At 55.6% G+C, this 14,873-nt stretch overlaps 1 protein-coding gene across 9 annotated transcripts in view; it reads right to left on the bottom strand.

Moving 5' to 3' along the window:
- Nucleotides 1-4,616: 4,616 nt before the first annotated feature.
- Nucleotides 4,617-14,873, bottom strand: part of LOC139803195 (protocadherin gamma-C5-like) — a 60,853-nt gene continuing 50,596 nt past the window's right edge. For 5 of the 9 annotated variants that reach the window (XM_071759115.1, XM_071759123.1, XM_071759117.1 and 2 more), the window contains exons 3-4: nt 12,559-12,647; nt 5,766-6,997 (exon numbers count right to left, since the gene is read on the bottom strand). In XM_071759115.1, the coding sequence (XP_071615216.1) occupies nt 6,771-6,997; nt 12,559-12,647 (316 nt within the window). In that variant the 3' untranslated portion in view covers nt 5,766-6,770. Of the gene's footprint in view, nt 6,998-12,558; nt 12,648-14,873 lie in introns of all 9 variants that reach the window. The other 4 variants (XM_071759116.1, XM_071759121.1, XM_071759120.1 and 1 more) reach the window with 2 other exon arrangements.

Below are 14,873 nucleotides of genomic sequence, written 5' to 3'. Positions count from 1 at the left end.
GGGAGTAGGGTGAGGGGGAAGAAAAGTCAGGGGGAGGCTCAGGGATGCTCCAGGGCATGGAGATGATTTGGGTTGGAATTTGGGGGCTGTGGGATCCTCTTCCCAGCCATGTTCTGCTCCTGCTGGGTGTGTGTCAGACCCACAGGAGGTTGGGTCCTTTCTCCAGGGCTCAGCCCACATTCCTTTTGCTCTTCTGGGTCTGGGAGGTGGAGGTCAGACCCTTTCCTTCTGTGCCTGCCCAGCGTTACTGGGAGCACTGGTCCCTGCTGGGGTCACACTGAGCTTTTGCAGCTTTGAATATTAATGCGTTTGGATGTTGCCAAATAATACATTTTTTGTCACGTTTTGGGTCTTCCTGGGCCTCATTATCACCCATCTCAGGTGCAGCCCCAGTGATGGGTGGTGGAGGGGCCCTTGGGAAGAGGTGGGTGCATCCTTCAGGCACGAGGGTTGAGCTTGGGTGGGTGGGATGGGGCCAGTGCTCCAAGCTGGGAGAAGCAGGAGCCCACTAGGAGCAAGGTTTGGCCCCTTTCCTGGTGTCCAGCAGCCCCTGGGAAGGGGTGAAGGGGTCAGAAAGGGCAGGTGGGACACTCCAGGCATTGCATCTTCTCCATGCCTGGGGCTCAGAGCCACCATCTCCTCACATCAGACCCTGGAAAGGGGGATTCCCCATCCCTGGGGGGATTTCCAAGCCCTGGAGATGTGGAGCTGAGGGACGTGGTGGCCCTGGCAGTGCTGGGGGAAGGCTTGGACTTGATGCCCTTAAGGGTCTTTTCTGAGCCAAACCTCTCCATGATTCTGTGCCCAGGGTGGGCTCTGCAGGGCCGAGGGGCTTCACAGGGAGGTTTTGTGCCTTTGTGCAACCAAATGCCCAGGGCTGCAGCCCAGGAAATCTGCAAAATGAGTGAAAAATCAGGATAGAGGAGCTGCAGCTGGGCCAGCTGGGAGCTTTGCCCAAGAGCTTTGATTTTCTCATCACAGCTCTCTTCATCCAAAGCCTTTTTCTCACAGCTCTGCAGCTGGGGGCAAGTGATGCTCTGCCAGCACCACCTTATCTTGGTGCTTTGTGTGTGGAAAAGGTGAAAAAATCAACGAGATTTTTGGTGCAAAAATGGGAACTTGGCCTCCATACCTTAAGTCTGGTGGTGCAGAGATGAACCTGATGCTCCTGAGCCATGACCTGGGCTGCTGGGCAGCTGGAGAAGCACCCACTGGGTGCTGCCACCTTGTCCCAGGAGGAGCCTTGGAGGTCTTGTCCTCTGCAGGGAAAAATCCACCCTGGAAAAGCTCCATGAGCCCCAAACACGGAGTGGGATCTCGGTCACCCAGGTGTGTCCCCTCCTCAGTGTCACCCAGGGCAGGACAGGAGCCACCTTTACTCACTGTGCTGGATGTTCTCCAGGGATAAAAGAAGGAGCAGAGCCACCACGTGAGCTGCTCTTGTCCCTTAAGGTGTCTGCACCCATGGGACAGCTCTGTGCCACCAGTGACCCCACAGAGGGCTCCATCCCGGCCCAGCTGAGGGGCTGAGCCAGAACTGGGCCAGGCTGCAGCTCCCCAGGGGCTGCTGGGCTGCAGGACATTTCCTCCCAGATGGTCACTCTGGAGGGACAAATGCTTTGCCACGTGCTGCTGGTGGCCCTGGCTTGGTGACACGGGAGGAGCTCGTCCTTGGGACCTGGAGCTGAGTCCCTCAGCCTGGGGGCAAGGTCAGGATGCAGCAGCTCAAGTCCTGCTGGTATCTCCTGAGGGGGACCCCACGGGGTCCCTGAATGTCCCCTGTGGTCACCCCCATCCCCTCCAGCCCAGGGCAGCTCTGCCTGGACCCCCTGCCTTCTGCCACCGTGGGTGTGGAAAAGGGGTGGGGGGGACATCACCAAGGGGGTCCTTGGGGTCCTCTGGAGCTGCTCCAGCCCCTCCTGCTCCATCCAGCATCTCCTCCTCACCCCCGAGCCTCCTCCGTGCCTCCTCCATCCCACCACAGGCTTGGCTTGGCTGGAGGGGGGGACACGGCCACCAGCCAGCCCCGTGTCCCCAAATGTCCCTTTTTCCCCTCCGAGGTGTCCCCGTGCCTCAGAGGGGGTGGGATGGGGACAACCAGCAGGGCTGAGGCTCCGTGGGGCTTCCAGGAGCTTCAGGAGTGGGGTCCCCAGGCAAGGACACAGAGGGGATAATGGAAAAACGAGGACAGGGACCTGCTGATTGTCCCAGTTTGTGCCCAACCTCAGCTCTTTGGGGTTATTTTTAGCAGCCTCTTGATGAGCTCCTCAATGGCAAGTTGCTAATTGGGGAGTGGGAGGCCCCAGATTGGGGGGGGGGGGGGGGGGCACCCATGGCTCAGAGCCCCTGCTTTGTCCTGTGACAAAAATGGAGAAAAATAAAGAGCTGCAATAAAATAATTGTCTGACCCTGGCACTGGGCATCACCGGGGGGGTTGGAGAACTGGGCTGGAGGGCTTCTAAGAGAGTGGATTTGGGTTAATCCCCCCCCAAAAAAGGTTCTTGGGGGGCCAGCAGAGACCTCACGGGTTTTCTTGGGGTGAGATGTCCCATGGGGGGGACAACACGTGGGTTCCAGCAGTGTAGGGCACCCACCAGCACCCTGGGGTGCAGCAGGCCCCAGGTGCTTTATGTGTGACCCCCCCTCAAACCCAGGTAGATTTAATGATGGAAAAATCACCCACAGGTGCTCCAGGGCTGACACAGCCACTGCACAACCCAGAGCCTGGACCAGAAATCTAAAAAGGTATCTAAAAAAATTGAAGTCCATGATCAACCCCTCCTTCCCAAGCCAAATATCCCCTCCTGGGAGCTTTAACCCCCCCCCGAGGGTCTCTCAGCCCCAGCAGCTGCCTGGGGGCTCCATCTTGGCACCTTTTTTGTGTCCCTTTGCTCCGGGGGGTCCAAAGGGGAATATGGGGAGGGGGGGTCCGTGCCCTGCACTCTGCTGATGGTGGGGGAGGAACCAAACCCATCCCCTCCTCCTCAGGGCTGTGTGTGTGTCTGTGGCCCTCTGTCTGTCTGTCTGTCTGTCTGGGATGCTCCATCCCCCTCCTATCCCCTCCCTCCTCCACATCTGGGCAGCAGCAGCTTCTTTTTCCCTCCGTGGTTGCAACACCCCAAGTCACAGGATGTGTCAGACCCCCCCATACACACAAGGAGAGAGACTGGGGGTTCGGGGGCTCCTCCTGGCCAGAGGGGGCCCAAACACAGCACCTGAAACACCCCCCACACCTCCCCCCCCCCCATCACCCCCCAGGTGCAGAGAGGGGATCCCGGGCACCACAGAAACCAAATCACCAGGCAGGGGGTAGAGAAGGGAGAGTGGATGGTGATGGGTGACCAGATCCCTCCTGGGATTAGGGAAGGGTGATCGGATCCCCTGGGGCTGGGGAAGGGCAACTGGATCCCCCCGGGATGAGGAAGGGTGACAGGAACCCCCCCCGACACCCCCCGGGATTGGGGAAGGGGGATTGGATCCCCCCAGGATGGAGGAGGGGAGAAGAGAACCTGGTAATGGTGGAGAAAAGTGATCAGATCCCTGCTAATTATGGAGGAAGGTGATCAGATCCCTGCTAATGATGGAGAAGGGTGATCAGACCCCTGTTAATTATGGAGAGTGGTAATTAGGTCCCTGATAATGATGGAGAAAGGTGATCAGATCCCTGCTAATGATGGAGAGGGGTAATCAGGTCCCAGCTAATTAGGGACAGGGGTGATCAGACCCCTGCTAATTATGGAGAGGGGTAATCAGGTCCCTGCTAATGGTGAGGGGAGATCAGACCCCTGCTAATGATGGAGAAAGGTGATTAGATCCCTGCTAATTATGGAAAGGGGTGATCAGACCCCTGCTAATGATGAGGGGTCGTCAGACCCTCTGCTAATTATGGGGAGGGGTAATCAGATCCCTGCTAATGGTGGAGAAAGGTGATCAGACCCCTGCTAATTATGGAGAGGGGTAATCAGACCCCTGTTAATTAGGGACAGGGGTGATCAGACCCCTGCTAATTATGGAGAGGGGATAATCAGATCCCTGCTAATGGTGGAGAGGGGTGATCAGACTCCTGCTAATGATGGAGAAAGGTGATTAGATCCCTGCTGATGATGGAGAGGGGTGATCAGGTCACCCCAGCTCTAGGAAAAGGGTGACCAGATCCCTCAGGGATTGAGGAAAGGTGACAAGATCCCCCTGGGATCCCCCTGGGGCTGGAGTCAGGGCACCAGGATCCCCTCGGGGATGGGGAAGGGGCTCCCAAAAAAGACCAGCAGGGAGCACACCGGTGCCACCCCCAACCACGTCACCCCCAACCATGTCCCCCCAACCCTCTCACCCTCCATCAAAAGTTTGGGGGACCCAAAGATGCCCAAACCACCCTGCTTGGCACAGCAGCAGCAGCAGTGTGGGGATGGACAAGCCTCAGCTGTGCCCCCAGTTCTCACTAGAATAAATACCACTATTTTTTTTTTTTTTACTTTTTTTTTTTTTTTTCAGAAGAAACCGTTTTATTATTTTTTTTTTCCCAAAGAAAAAAAAGCAATATAAATATTAGAGTATAAAACTTGCGTGTAACACATCGACATTGGTCTATATGGGTATAAGAAGGATATAAGCATATATATAATATATAAGTATAATTCAATATTAGACACATTGAGAGGGCAAACAACGTGTTTTGGGTTCACAGACACTCGGGGCACAGACCACGTGGAGAGAAGATACAGAGGAAAAAAAAAAATTGAAAATACTGATGTCCACAAGTTAATCACTGCTGATTAAAAATAACACGCCACTAAAATACACAACACTCACTACTCTACCTCAGGTTGCAGATTAAAAAAAAAATGAAATATAAAGACTACGATTCAGCTACAGCATTTCTAAAGGGGGGAGGGGGTGTGGGAGGGGGGGGGACAAGGGGCAGCTGCAGGGGACAGGGGTGGGAACTGCTCCCACACAGCCAGCTGGATCTGCATGGACCACGGCGGATGCTCCTGCTGCCCCTTGGGGTTTTTTTAGGGGGGGGGAGGTGGTGGTGAAGGTGAGGGGGGGGCTGCTGCCGTGCTAGAGCCTGGATCTGCTTGGGTGAGTTATGTGTTAGTGATTAAAAAGGGGAAAAAAACAACACCCCCACCCCGCCCCTCCCTGGGCAAGCTGGGCTGGCCCCTTCCTTGCCACCCAGTTGCCCCCCCACCCCCCCCTCCCCTCAGCTACACCCCCACCCCCCTCTTCTGCCTCCCTGGGGGGCTCAGAGATGCTTTGCTGTCAGAAGTGGGCCTGGTGCAAGGGTGATGGGCTCACGGAGAAACTCCATCCCTTATCCTTCAACTCCCTCCACAGGGGTGGGAAAGCCCAAAGCCAGCAGGAGCATCACCTCCTTCAGACTCCACCCCACCTTGTCACCCCCTCACTGGCTTTAAAGCATCACCCCACCCTCCCCCTAAGCTCTGGGGTCCGGTCCCCAAGTGCCACCAAACCCTCACTTGCTCAGTCACCCAGCCACACACCGGCAGCAGCTCAGTGGTTGTCACCCTTTGGGTGAGCCCCCAACCCACCCCCTTCAGTGGGGTCCACACCCCAAAATAAGAAACAATGAGTCTTCCCACCCCACTTCACCCACTCCACACCCCCCCCCCCCACCCACTCCCACCCACGGCAGCCCCAGCTCGGGGCTCACCCCACTCATCGTGGCCATGCGAGGATTTCTCGGGGTGCTGGAGCCAACTGTGCTGGTGCAGGTGGGAGGTGAGGGATGGGCATGCAGACACGGTGGGCAAAAACATCCTCCCCCCATCCCCTCATCCTGGGGGAAACTCGGGCCAGCAGGCCCCAGGGGAGGGAGACTCTCTTAGCTTTAATTCCAGAAGGACAATGACTGTACATATAAATATTTACTGCAAAGAAGGGATGAGATGTGTCTGCTCTTCAGAGAGCCTTAGAAGCCCCAGGGCACCTCAACATGCTCCTCGTTGAATTCCCGACCCCTCAAACATCAAGAGGGTGTTTGGTTTGTGTTGGTTTGTTTCCTATTTCAGGCCATCAGTGGTTGCACTTTAAAAAATTAAAAAATGGAAACATTTAGGATGCAGCTTTGCCTTATTCCCTTTGCCTCATGCAATATAAACACTGACTGATTATCTTTTTTTGGGGGGGACAATAGCTAAGCAGGAACTGAAGCACTCCCGACCACAGCAACAAATCCATCACTATCCTTAACAGGGGGTGGGGTGGATTTTCCTAGTGGAAAGTTTAAGAGCAGAGATACCCAGCTGGGAACTGCCTTTTCCTTTCCAAAAAAGAAAAAAAAAAAAAAAATCCCCACAACGACTGGAGGACTGAAAGTTAAAAGCTCCACGTTCAAATTATCTACACCGTGCAAAGCTGAGCAGGAGCCTTGTGCCTTTCTCAAGCTGTCTGGGAGCAAATTGGATCCAAAGAGGATGACAAAAGCCCTTCCAGCCTTGCACCTCCTAATACCCGAGGGACAGTATAAAACATCAGCAAATATTCACAGGGCACTTGTTTAGGGTTGGGTCAGCTTCCAGATTGGTTTTCATCATGAGATCTCACAGCAGCAAAGCCCCTGCTCCTGGCTCTGATGATGCCGAGATACATTCGCAGCGTTTTCCTACTCTTTGCATCACAAAAGAGAAAAAAAAAAAGAAAAACAACAAAGCAACAAAATTGACATTCGTCCTCCGGCCTGGGCTGTGATTTGAGGAGCGGGGAGTGCCGGGAGCCCTGGAGTTCTAAGGTCTCTTTCTTCTTCTTCTCTATTTTTTCTCCTTCTTCCCAGATTTCTTCTTGTTGCCCCCCGCGGCACCGGCGTTCTTGGCATCGCGCTTGCCGGGGGCGGTGGTGAGGGTGGCGGTGCTGCCGGGGATGTAAACGTTCTGCCGGTAATCGGGGACGTGCTGCAGGGTGAACTGGGGGCCGTAGCGGGCGCTCAGCCCCATGGTCCCGTTCCCACCACCCAGGGTCGAGTTCCCATCAGCAGCTTCTGTGGGGGACGCCAAAACGGGGGAAGAGAGAGGGAGGGGAAGAGGAGGGCAAGTTGTTAGTGGCACGCAGAGATGTCCCCGTAACAGCCCCAAAAAGCCCCAGGTGCCTAACACAGAGCTTGGAGTCACAGCCTCCCAGACTGGTTTGGGATGGAGCTTAAAACCCACCCAGTGCCACCCCCTGCCATGGGTGGGGACACCTCCCACCTGCCCAGGGTGCTCTTTCTGTCACCTGCTGAGCTTTGCTGGGGACACGGAGTGGCAGGTGGGACACAGTGACACAGGTGACCATGGCTCACCTGGAGCTCACCTGCTGCTCCAGTCACTGTGAGGATTCAGTCCCTTGCCCAGGGCTCCAATCACCCACCCAAGCTGGAATGTTGGGGCACCTGGTTCCCCCCAGGACTGTGCCCATGTTGGAGAGCTTCTGTCTCCCTTCCTCTGGATTTTCATAGAATCCCAGACTGGTTTGGGTGGGAAGGGACCTTAAAGATCACCTAACCATGGGCAGGGACCCCTCCCCCAGCCCAGGGGGCTCCAAGCCCCATCCAACTTTCAACACTGCCAGGGATGGGGCAGCCACAGCTTCTGGGGGCACCCTGGGCACCCAGGGGCTCAGCACCCTCACCCCAAGGAATTTCTCCCTCCCATCTCCTCTCCATCTCCCCTCTTGCAGCTGCAAACCCTTCCCCCTCATCCCATCCCTCCAGTCCCTTGTCCCAAGTCCCTCCCCAGCTTTCCTGGAGCCCCTTCAGGCACTGGAAGGTGCTCCAAGTTCTGCTTGGTCACCAATCTTCACCTCCCCTTGCTACCCCTCGGGGCTCCTCAGGACAGCTGCAACCCTTCCTTGCATCTCACATCGGGGCTAAAGGTTTGGGATTGGGGGCTGCAGCCTGGCCAGAGGAGGGCAACCTCTCCTCTACCCTCCGCAGCCATGGGGCCGCCTCTCCCCTCCCTGCACCGTCTGCTCTGCCCCCGCAAAAAAATAAAAAACCAACAACCCACTCTCCCCCCTCCGAGAGCCTCCCATTACAAACAGCTCCAACCATCAGTAACGCATTAAGGGAAATCCAATATTATTCTTTTATTTATTTTTATCCCCTCCGTTGCTTTTAAAACCCTGCCCCCAGCCCTTCTCCAGCCAGGTTGCATTCAGAGCACACATGAAAAATCCTCCCCCCTCTCTTTCCCTCCACGCAATACCAGAAAATGGCTCTAGGAAGCTGAGCACAAAGCAAATCGATGCTTGCTGGTCCAGCTCCGGGAGCAGGGGGAGGGGATAACAAATTCATTCTCGTCTCGCTGCAAAGCTCCAGCACGGAGGGAGCAAGCGCAGGGATGGGGAAGGGGCTGGGCACCCCCCCACCCCCCCTCGGGTGCTGGGGCAGTGGTGGGAGGTAGAGACAAGATGGAGAAGGGGGGATGGATGGAGAAAGGAGGAGAAATGAGCAGAGGGGGGGTTGTTCTGGCAGAGCGGGAGCGATGCCAGGAGCTGCTGCCTGACCTGCCCCGGTGCCACTGCTCATGCCCAGCCCTGCTCAGGAATGGTTTGCTAAAACCCTGAGATAGGAACTGAGAAGCTCATCTCAGCCTTCTAACTGCTCACAGAGGATGGAGAGACCGAGAAAGGGCACAAAAAGGGCTCAAGGCAGAGTCCAGGGCTGCTGCTCCCTCCTTTTTGCAAGAGACTGGGGGAATAAAGAAAACCAACACGGGCCGGTCCCCGCGTGTTTTTCTCCTCTCCAGACCAGATCTCTGTGAGGCTCCGTCTTGCCTTAGCTTTCCCCTGAGCAGATGGAGCCAGAAAGCTAGACAAAAAGCTGGGCCACATCCCACCAGCCCCCCTTCCCACCCCTCCTCCCCCCGAAATCTCGCTGCCTGCACACGATGAAGCAACAGCTCTTGGAACGAGTTACAGCTGCTGCTGGAGCCGGCAGAAAAAAAAACACCCAGCGAGGACAAAAACAGGCGAGATACTGTGCCCCGAGGCCAGGGGATGCACAGGCCAGGGTACAAACCACTGTGGGAAATGCCATTTTGTTTTCCAGACAGGATTCTTCCTGCAGTTCCCCATCAGCTGCATCCCAGATGCATAAAATGCATCCAGGGGGCTTGGAGGACCTTGCTCTGGAGGAGATGGGCACGGACCATCAGGGTTATTGATCCCTAATCTTCACTTTTCCCCTCAGCAGCTCCTTTCATTACCAACCAACTCAACCCCACATCCCTTGGGGTGCTATGAAGGGGGATGGAGTGGTTGGAGATGTGCTGGCAGGACAAGCCACAGCCAGGAACCCACCCACAGGCTGCAGTGGGAAAAGATTTCTTTTTTTTTTTTTTTTTTTTTTTTTTTTTTTTTTCCTGGCTCTCCCAGCTGGATAAAACTCAGCTGTGAGCTTGGTGGGCTTGGGCACCTTCTCCTGGGCTGTATCCAGCTGCCCTGTTTGCCCCTGGACCATCCCAGCTCCCAGCTGCACCCAGGACAACTGGAACTAGTTTGCAGTCACAGCACAGTTTTTTCGGTTTTTTGGGGGGCAGGGAGGAAGAAAACTGCCTGTGAGGTTCCCAGCCTGGTGATTGGTTGGTCCAGGGTAAGAGCAAAAGGCTGTTTCTAGGTAACATTGACATTAAAGCTGAAAAAAGAAGAGAGAACAGGGACAATAGAGGCTTCTAAATGGGCTCCAAGCTGCTCTTGCCAAGCAGAGCCCTTCAGCTCTTGTTGCTGGAAAGGTTACACCCAGCCCTTCCCAGCAGCCAGCCCTGAGCTCAAACGGTCCTGAAAAGAGGAAAAAAAAAAAAAAAAAAAAAAAGGCCCCAACAATTTGGCCTTTGGCAAAAATAACCCCTCAGTGGCTCCATCACCCCCAGCAGCAGAGGGAGGAGAGGACAGGACAGTCGGAGCCAGCCCTGGAGCAGACCCTGCTGCAGCTGCTGCTGGGACTTCCAGCAGAACCTGATACAGACTCCCTGCCCCTGCCTGGGGGCACTGGAGCTGGGGGGAAGGACCCCCTCAGGCTGCCTTTCTGTCTGCTCTCCCACCATCTCATGGCAGCCCTCTAAATTCCCCCTGGAAGCCCAAGTATTTTAAGGACAGGACGTCTGCCCTGCGGTGTCTGGGGTCTGGGAGCATCTGTGCTCCTGGGGCTATCTCAGCAGCTGCTTCTGTCCCTTCAGAGGGCTCAAAACACTGCTCTGGTTGTTCCCAGCTCCAAGGGAGGGAGGTTCCCAGCTCTAGCAAGACCTCAGAGCACCTTCCAGTGCCTGAAGGGGCTCCAGGAAAGCTGGGGAGGGACTTGGGACAAGGGCCTGGAGGGATGGGATGAGGGGGAAGGGTTTCCAGCTGCAAGAGGGGAGATGGAGAGGAGATTTTGGGGAGAAATTCCTTGGTGTGAGGGTGCTGAGCCCCTGGGTGCCCAGGTTGCCCCCAGAAGCTGTTGCTGCCCCATCCCTGGCAGTGTTGAAGGTTGGATGGGGCTTGGAGCCCCCTGGGCTGGGGGAGGGGTCCCTGCCCATGGTTAGGTGATCTTTAAGGTCCCTTCCCACCCAAACCAGTCTGGGATTCTATGAAAATCCAGAGGAAGGGAGACAGAAGCTCTCCAACATGGGCACAGTCCTGGGGGGAACCAGGTGCCCAACATTCCAGCTTGGGTGGGTAATTGGAGCCCTGGGCAAGGGACTGAATCCTCACAGTGACTGGAGCAGCAGGGGAGCTCCAGGTGTGCCATGGTCACCTGTGTCACTGTGTCCCACCTGCCACTCCGTGTCCCCAACAAAGCTCAGCAGGTGACAGAAAGGGATGAGGATCAGTTAAACAACCAGGAACCATTACCCAAAGATGAGCAGCACAAAGCTTAGCGGCCAATTAGCACTGCCCTTAATTAAAGCCTGCTCCAAGCAACACTGCTAATGAGTCAGAGCTGAGGAGGAGGGGACAGAGAGCAGGGAGGGCATGGAAATACAGTGCTGGTGGGAAGTGCTTTGTTGCCATAAATCCATCCCTCCATCCATTATCTATCCCTCCCTCCATCATCCATCCCTCCATCCATCCATCGCTCTGTCCATCCATCCCTCCCTCCATCCATGATCTATCCCTCCCTCCATCCATGATCTATCCCTCCATCCACCCCTCCATCATTATCCATCCCACCAAGGGACCTTTGTGGGCCAGAGCAAGAAGGGGTGCAGGGAATCCTCCTCTCCCTGGGAAAGCCCTTACCTAGGAGATGGATCTGGTTTAACCAGATCCCTGGGAGAGGTGAGGGCTCTTTGAGACACATGGACTGGGGGGGATTGGTTGTGACAGGATCTGGGGCAACAGTGGAAGTCAGTGCTTAACCTGGAAGGGACCTGCTCAGCTCTCAGATCTCCAGGGCTGCTGGAGTGGAGCTCAGACAAATATTTTTATTTGTGAGCAAGGAAACCGGATCCAGAGGCACTGAGTGATGATATCCACGTGCACTCCCAGATGCTGTTTTTCCATGGGGGTTTTTTTGTATTTTTTTTCTCTTAAGAGCAGAGACACATTTTCACATTGTTTCTTTCCCTTGTGTGTAAACAAGTCCCTTGGCCAGGACCTTGCTCCTCTTCCCTGGCCAGGGCAGCTGTCTCCAGGCTGCTTGGTGCCTGCAGAGCAGCAAAGTTCAGCTGCAAAGCAGCTTTCCAAGAAAGCAACACCAAAGCCATCCCTCCTCCCCCGGATTCTTTCTCTCCTAACAGCTCAAAGGAAATATCCAAAACATTTTGCAGAGGGTTTTATGGCCTGGGCTGTTGCTTCTATTTTTAAATCAAGGGGGGGGGGGGGGGGAAAGACTGGGAGGTATTTCTAAATAAAAGCTGTATGAAAAGCAGGCTCTTTATCCATCAGGCAGTGATAATTGCATTTCTTTTCTACAAAGCCACGGAGACAGGGGGTGTGTGGGAACAGCCCACACAGCACAGCCACAAACCAGAGCAAACCAACCCAAAATGACCCCAATCCAAATCCTGGTGCTTAAAGCTGCAAAGGGTAGGGAGGAGAGAGCAAAGCTTGGCAAACCCCTGCTCAGCAGAGGGACCCAGGGTGAGCAGAGAGCACCCACTGGTGTCTGTGGACACAAGGTTTGTTGGGGATGCTGAGCCAGGCAGCTCCTCTGCTCCTGACCCAACCTCCACCCACCAGAAATCCTCCAGGCATCCTCCCCCCTTGCCTTCTGGCAAGCTGCGACACATCCAGTGTTTCATCAACCTTCTCAACCAAGTAGTAGATGAAATACCACCCCAAAACCATCTCTTCCTCTTACCACAACCCCACAGAAGCCAGAGAACATTCTGCCCAGTGCACAGGTAACACAGGGTGGGTGGAAGAGGTTCCCCTGTCTACAGCACACCCGGTGCTGATGCCCACCTGGCATCTCCTTGGCTTGAATCCTTCCCAACCCCTCTCCCCTGCAGGATAACAAGGACAGCAGAGCTTTTCCAGCAGCAGCTGTTGCAGAAGGACCTCAGCAGCCACCCCAGGTACACAAATCCCAGCAGCAGGCAGCCCAGGGCTCTGCTTTCCCCACCCTTGATGGAAACCAACCGTTTGCTGAAGCCAGGATCATGGCTTGGAGCATCTCGGTGTCAAAGTGGTTGTTTGGCCAGGCTCCACCTTCCTCTCCATTCTGGGAGCTATGGGAAACGAAAACAAATAAAAACCAGTCAGTTATTGCAGCTTGGTCAGGAGGAGTGGACACGTCAGAGCATGAGAAGCCAAGGCTGGGGTTTTGTTTGCTGGTGGAGAGGAGTCTGAAGGCTTTAAATCCTTCTAGTAAATAACACAAGAGTCAAAACACTTTCAGTCCCTCTCCAGGCTTTTGAAGAATAACCACCACTCCCAAAAGAGCTCAGGGGTGCTTCCAGCTTCCACCTAATTCTTGCTGACTTCAGAGACAGCCCCTCATCACCCACCAAAATCAAATATTACTCCAGAAAACACTGGTCTCAGAGCCCCAGAGGTCCCAGAGCCTCTTGTATCACCAGATCCTCTGTTCCTTTGGTGGGCCATGGGAGTGGATGAGCCTTCTTCAGGCTCCAACTCCCTCCTGCAGCTTCACTTGGAAGATGGAGGGTGAGAAAACCCCATGGTGTGTTGGGTTTGGGGTTCAACATGGAGCCAGCTGCTCCCCCCCAGTTCCCCAAACCTGCTCTGAAGGGAGGCAAAGAGCAACCAACAGCTCTGCAGAGCTGGCAGCTGATGGTCCTGGGGAGGATGGAGCCGTGGGGAAAACAGGAGGAGGAGAGGGAGAGGGAGAGGGAGAGGGAGAGGGAGAGGGAGAGGGAGAGGGAGAGGGAGAGGGAGAGGGAGAGGGAGAGGGAGAGGGAGAGGGAGAGGGAGAGGGAGAGGGAGAGGGAGAGGGAGAGGGAGAGGGAGAGGAGAGGAGAGGAGAGGAGAGGAGAGGAGAGGAGAGGAGAGGAGAGGAGAGGAGAGGAGAGGAGAGGAGAGGAGAGGAGAGGAGAGGAGAGGAGAGGAGAGGAGAGGAGAGGAGAGGAGAGGAGAGGAGAGGAGAGGAGAGGAGAGGAGAGGAGGTGGGCACCCCCCCTGCTTCCCTGGGACTGGCTGATGGAGGGGTTGAGCTTCACAAATCTGCCTGGGAAACCTCTGAGGATGCTCCCAGGCTTTGATTAAGGAGGTTTTGTGACTGAGGTTACAATCAGCAGTCTGTGTGCAGCCTGAACAAGCCCCCCATTCACGTTTGCCAGGTGCCAGCTGTGCTTGGCCACCGCTCACTGGTGGTGGCACTTCCCCCCCAGGCAGGTCAGGGATGTGTTCTCAGAGCACCCCCAGACCCTCCCCGTTTGGAAAGACCTAAAAATCTCACCAGCTTCCTCTGCTCTGACCCCAGGTGACCACATCACCCCCACCACAGCATCCCCCTGCCAGCTGAGTGCTCTTGCTCCTTCCTGGGATGCCAGGCTCTGCCTCTTGGCTTCTTGGAGTCCAGGACTGTCCTGTTCTTACCAAATGGGAGTTCTCCAGCAGTCAGATGGGGCCATTGGGAAGTCCTTCCCTTTGGAGACAGCTTGGCCCTCTCCCTAGGCAAGTGGTCAAACCACCAGGCTGCAGGGTACAGAGGTCCCAGCCCTTTACACCCAGGAGCTGCCAGACCCCAAAACCTTGCTCAGCCCCCAAAGCCTGGCTCAGGAAAGCAGCCAAACTCTCCCCCAGCTCTGGGGTCTCCTGCTGGCAGCTCCGTGCTTGAGTGCTCAGCACCCCACGTGCTGCAGATGCCAGCACAGCCACGTGCTGGGTGCCAGATGGGCTCCTCACCACCCTTCCAAGCATCCTCCTGCCCAAACGTCCCCACTGCCTCTGCCTGCTGCAGCCTCACACACAGACCAGGCTCAATATGGTCCCTTTCAGAAATGGGACTGACCTACAAAAGCATCCCTGAAGGTTGTGCCCACCATGGGGAGCTGGTCAGAGCATCACCTGCTGCATCCAAACTCTGCAAGGAGGGGAGCCCTGGCTGCACAGGAGCTTTCTCCACCCTCCCTGAGCAAATCTGCTGCACACAGGAATTAAAGCTGGAGATGCATGGGAGAGGTGAGGGTGCCCGTGGGTCCCACAAAGCCTTTCTCTGTCCCACACTTTGTGATGGACCAGTGAGAGGTGGATAGGGGCAAATCCCTTTGAAGCACAAGGTCACAGAAACAGAATTGTTTGGGTTGGAAAAGAGCTTTCAGCTCATTCACTCCCACCATCCCAGCTCTGCCAGGGTCATCACTACCCCCCGTCCCTCAGCTCCACATCTCCAGGGCTTGGAAACCCCTCCAGGGATGGGGAATCCCCCTGGGCCAGGCCCTGAGACCCTTTCCAGGGAGAAATTGTTCCCCAGCTCCAACCTAAACCTCCCC

This window comes from Heliangelus exortis, chromosome 15 (assembly GCF_036169615.1).
Source record: "Heliangelus exortis chromosome 15, bHelExo1.hap1, whole genome shotgun sequence".
NCBI lineage: Eukaryota > Metazoa > Chordata > Aves > Apodiformes > Trochilidae > Heliangelus > Heliangelus exortis.
The sequence above is the reverse complement of the archived record's forward strand: the minus strand, read 5'-3'. Positions and strand labels throughout refer to the sequence as shown.